This window comes from Rhinichthys klamathensis, unplaced genomic scaffold, assembly GCF_029890125.1.
Source record: "Rhinichthys klamathensis goyatoka isolate OS25496 unplaced genomic scaffold, OSU_Roscu_1.1 h1tg000100l_1, whole genome shotgun sequence".
NCBI classification, from domain to species: domain Eukaryota; kingdom Metazoa; phylum Chordata; class Actinopteri; order Cypriniformes; family Leuciscidae; genus Rhinichthys; species Rhinichthys klamathensis.
This window is the reverse complement of record NW_026606639.1, coordinates 885393-890757: the sequence shown is the minus strand read 5'-3', so window position 1 is coordinate 890757 and position 5365 is coordinate 885393. Positions and strand designations below refer to the sequence as shown.

At 36.2% G+C, this 5365-nt stretch overlaps 1 protein-coding gene across 1 annotated transcript; it reads left to right on the top strand.

Moving 5' to 3' along the window:
* The first annotated feature begins 389 nt into the window (after positions 1-389).
* On the top strand, positions 390-4124 carry LOC130086800 (E3 ubiquitin/ISG15 ligase TRIM25-like). Its single transcript, XM_056252998.1, has 7 exons — positions 390-1182; positions 2121-2222; positions 2477-2710; positions 2799-2955; positions 3182-3226; positions 3311-3352; positions 3447-4124. The coding sequence occupies exons 1-7, from the start codon at positions 592-594 to the stop codon at positions 3986-3988; spliced, it is 1713 nt and encodes a 570-aa protein (XP_056108973.1). The 5' UTR covers positions 390-591; the 3' UTR covers positions 3989-4124.
* Positions 4125-5365: the final 1241 nt, after the last annotated feature.

Here is a 5365-nt window from a genome sequence, read left to right as displayed (position 1 = left end):
TAAAGATCTTTACGAGCCGAAGTTGACTGAAAGTTCCAGGTAAAGAGGTTGATCGGTCGTGTAATCATGAGGTGTGCCCTCGCTGCATGTTAGAGAAACATAAGAAAGAGAGTTGATGTGGTTTTGATTTGAAATGGTAGACTGACAAAAAAAACAAAAAACTAATCATGTCATCGTGTTTAACTTAATTAACTATATAAACTATATAATTTTGTTTACACAAATTTATATTTTAAAAAACCTGCTAAATTTCTTTGTCGTTAAATTTGCACTCATTAATTTTACCCAAATAAGCTATTGCCTGACCAGTAGCCTACTTTTGAAAAATATTCATTATTGTAACGTTACTCGTCAGATAAATACTCCTACCAGTGCAAGTTACTGAGTGCACCTTGGGAGTAATAGTCAAGATATTTAAGCTTCTATTAGTAGCAATATTGAGTAAACCACAAAAGTAATTTTTTATATTGAAATATTTTTGTTTATCATTGCAAGCTGTTGAGTGACATTTGACTCAGTTTTAGGTTACGTGAATTACTCTTTTTCCAGTAACATCACTTCCAGTTTTTCTACTGTTTTCATAGCAGCAAAATGGCTGAATCATCTGATGATCAAAATCCCTTTCACTGTCCAATCTGTCTTCATCTTCTGAACAACCCGGTAACTACATCTTGTGGGCACAGTTTCTGTATGAACTGTCTTAATGAGTGCTGGGATCGAGACGATCAGAAGGGAGTTTACAGCTGTCCCCAGTGCAGGCAGACGTTCATCCCAAGACCAGCTCTCAGCAGAAGCACGGTGCTGGCTGAAGTTGTAGAGAGAATGAAGAGAGAAGCACCAGAAGCAGGAACAGCCTCTCCTGTTCTCAATTATGCTGCGTCTGGGGATGTGGAGTGTGATATCTGCATAGAGACCAAACTAAAAGCCATCAAGTCTTGTCTGGTGTGTTTGGCTTCTTACTGTGAATCTCACATCCAAACTCATTATACATCTCCTGCATTAAAGCGCCACAAACTGGTCAATGCCTCACCACATCTACTGGGCCAAATCTGCTCTCAACATGATAAACTACTGGAGCTGTACTGTTGCAAAGATCAGCAGCTGATATGTATGCAGTGTGCTTTGATCAACCACCAGAACCATAAAATGACTTCATCTTCAGCAGAAAGACAAGACATACAGGTAGGGCTATTGATTTGTCTGAATAACATTTTGTATCATTAAAAAGACTGTCAAATTTGACTTTACCTTCAATTCAACTGAGGATCTGTCTGGTTTCACACGCCAATGTGTCACACAATTAGTTGTCATCCACCTCTAACTGATGTGCTGGACAAAATTGTCACAAATAATAGTATTTCATTATTAAGACTAGTTTAGACTACGGTAGTTTTTCCACCAAGTATTATACTTGGTGGAAAAAACTCAGGAGTTGGTCAGAAACTCATCACATGTGACCTCACATACTAATGAGTTTAAAACACTTTAGTGCATTGAATGACAGAGAAGATCAGTAATATAGGAAAGTACTGTGAGTACTTAAGTAATAATCACTGGGATTATTAAAGGTGGGGTATGTGATTTTTCTTTTTTGACCATTTTTTTTCAAAATCACTTCAAAACCCACGTACAGCCACTGAGTTAGAAGCACTGAAATGAAAATTAAACAATTTAATCATCTGTGGTGATTTTCAATCAACTTGGAAAAACTCCAGCCAATCATTTCCAAGACCACCTAGAATCATTGACAGTAAGTGCGTCAATCAAACGGTCGTACCATTCCCCCTCCCCCCCCCCCCTCTTCGAATGGGTGGAGTGGGTGGAGTCAGGGCCAGCGTTGGAGGAAAGAAGGTAGGACCTTTTTAGTTGTGTATTTTCAAAATCTGCCGGCCGTTTTGCAAATCCCATACCCTACCTTTAATGTTTATTTTATATAAATGTTTTAAATAGACACTTAATTCTGATGTGTATTGGTTTTTTTTCAAGTGGTTAAAAATATAAGATCAATGTAATGCCCCAAATGTCTTTGAAAGAATGCATACTTTTCAATGTTTGGGAACAAATTTCATAACAAACATAAAATGTTACAGAAGCTTAATACCAGACTATTATAAATTCAGTCACAGGGACGGTTGAAGGAAAATTTGGATACCCTACAAATGGCAATGCAGCAGCGAGAAACAAAGGTACAGGAATTAAGACAGGCCGTGAACTCTCATAAGGTAAGTACATTGTATAACATCTTAAATTTGACCACAAAATACAACATCATCATTTATAATATGTTTATATATATATATATATATATATATATATATATATAAATTTTTTTTTTTTTTTTTTTTTTTTTTTTTTTGCTGTCAATTTGATTGTTTTAGGTGTAATTTCAGAGCCGACATTGTCTAGGGGTTACAGTCAGAGCTGAATCAATGGGGTGTTTCTTACAGCCTAAAGTTTTTCCTCTGTCATCTAACAGCTCTCTGCACAGGCAGCAGTGGAGCACAGTGAGAAGGTATTTACTGAGCAGATCAGCTCCATGAAGAAAAGACGAGCTAAGATAACAGAAATGATCAGAGCTCAGGAGAAAGCAGAAGTAAGCAGTGTTGAGGAACTCATACTAACACTGGAGCAGGAGATCAGTGATCTGAAGAGGAGGCGCGATGAACTGGGGCAGCTTTCAGAGGTGGAGGATGACATCTATTTCATTCAGGTAACAACTCTAACAATAAACAGACTCGGGTCTGCATCAAAAGTCATTGCTTGAAATGTTTTATTTATTGCTGCTTTTTCCATTGCAGAATTTCTCATCTCTATCCCACTACCAGATTTCAAATTTGTGCAACATCGCCGTCAGACAACATTTGACATTCAAGGAGATAGAAACAGTAATCTGTCTGCTGAAAAGTCAACTGGATGATCTCTGTGAACAAGACATTGTTCGGATATCAGAGAAAGGTGAGATGGCTTTTAAAGATGTTTAAATAAAATCTAATTATCTTTAACTGGAATTTAATTCCAAAGAGTTTCTTAAAAAAAAAAAAAAAAAGTTTAATTTTCTGTTGTCAAAATTAGGTAGATTTGAAGTATTGGTTATAATGTCTACCAAAACAAATCTTAGAGAATATGCAGGCAGATTGTCATAATCATGGAATGTTTTTTGTTTTTTTGCATATCTTAATAGTTCCCACTGTCCATATAATGGAGAATAATAAGAAGATCACAGAGTGTAAGTCAACTTATTTTTCACATTTAAAAATAAATAAATAAAAACACTCGCTCAAATATTCTTCATGTTTTTTTATTTGTTTAGATTTGCCATCTCAGCCCCAGACCAGAGAAGAGTTCCTTATGTGTGAGTTGCACTGTAGCTGTGTGTAAATTTCAGGAGTGAGGAAAAAATCATGCTGAAATACATATGTTTAATTCTTCTTTTATTTTATCAATAGATTCCTCTGAATTGATTCTGAAAAGCTCATCAGCCTGTAAGCAGCTCTCTGTACGGAACAAGTCTGTGTCAAGGCGTGAAAAGAAAAACGTTGACCCATACTATGGACGTTCATACAATGAAGCTACACCCACATACCAAGTGTTGTGTCAAAACTGTTTGTCTGGGCGCTCTTATTTTGAAGTTCAGTTTGGAGGAACAGGTGGTTCTATTGCGTTTTCATATGACAAGATTAGTCAAGGTGGAGGATCTGTTATATTTGGCTCAAACAACAGATCCTGGAAATTTGACTTTCCAGCAGCTACAATTTGTGTAAACCACAATAGCCAACAGACTAACATTAGCTTGGTCTCTAAAATTGGAGTGTTTCTCGATCAAATTGCAGGAACCGTGTCCTGTTACAATGTCTCAAGTGATAAAATGACCCTCTTACACAGAATCCAGACCACTTTTTCTCAACCACTCTACCCTGGGTTTTCATTTCAGGATTGGGGAAATGACTCATCTGTGACAATTTGTGATCTTCCTAAGCTAAATAAGTAAATATAATCTGTACTAACAGTGATAGATTCGTGAATGGAGACTAAATTCGAGGCAAGTCAAGAGAAATCACTGTTCTCATTCATCATTGTTAAAGCAAATTTTTAAATGCTGTTAATTTCATTAATCTTTAAAAAAAGGCTAGATTATGTGAATTAAGTGATTTTTTTATTTTTTATTTTTTAAGACATTGTTATGGAACTTAATTAAAAACTGTCATATGGGATGGTCTGTTTCTTTTCTTCCTGTTTTCTGTGAGATTTAAGTTTTAGATACAGTAAATTCCGCTCTATATCACAGTTTAACATTTGTTTAAATACGACTTTTAAAATAGTAGATTTAGGTTAAACTTCCAATGTGCATTGAATGTATTCTGAACAATAAATTACTTTTTTATACAAACTGAGAAATTGTTTGTAAATCTGTTACAAAAGAACCTTTAAGGGTTAATAAATGTAACCATTGTCAGAATTGTCTGCCTTGATTTTGCAGAATATTTTTGCATGTGTTATTTTTGCAGATACTTTTATTTGAAGTGACATGCAAATCAGGAATACTAACAAGCAACTAATCATTAGGAAATTGTAAAAGTAACTTAAAGCTTCAAATGTTACAAAGTAAAGAAAGCTCTCTGTTTCCTGTGGCAGGTGCCACCTGACCTTTGACCCCTTCTTACATCATATTTGTATTGTTTTCTATCTCAAAAGACAGATGTGTGTGTAAGAGGTCAGAGATTAAGAAAGCTTGGGGTGTACTGGGTGTTCTGCAGTGGTAGTACAATAGGAATAGCTTAGTAGAGACATCTTCTATACCACACACACTGGCTGTGGTCTGCTTTAGTCAGGGTGTGTAATAAGCGTGGAGGACCAGGGGTCGTACCAAACCTCTGTGCAGTCAGCATTCTTAGATTCCAGCACAACATTGCAGCACTCACACAAAATTTGATCAATATTTTGGCTCTAAACTGATACATGTGCACTGAGGCATTAGGGTATTATGAATTTGAAGCTGCTCTTAAAAAATGCATATAAAAAGCTCTATGCAAATAAAATTGGATTGACTTGACACTCTGAAACACAGATGGTAACACTCATTATCTCTCTCTCTCTCTCACCCACATACACGAAACAGTGACATAAAGGGAATAGGAAGGGCATTAAAATAGTCTTTGGTGTTTATATTGGAGCATGATAGCCCATAAATCAATCATACTCCTGCTTTGATCTGAGTTTGTGTTAGAGAATCCTGCTGGAAGAAAAGAGTTCTATTTTGCCTAAGGAAAACCATAATCAACGACAACATAATCACCGATCCGCTGGTTTCCACCCTGGCGTTCCTGAATAAAGACAGTAGCCTACACCTCACCAGCTACAGATTAAA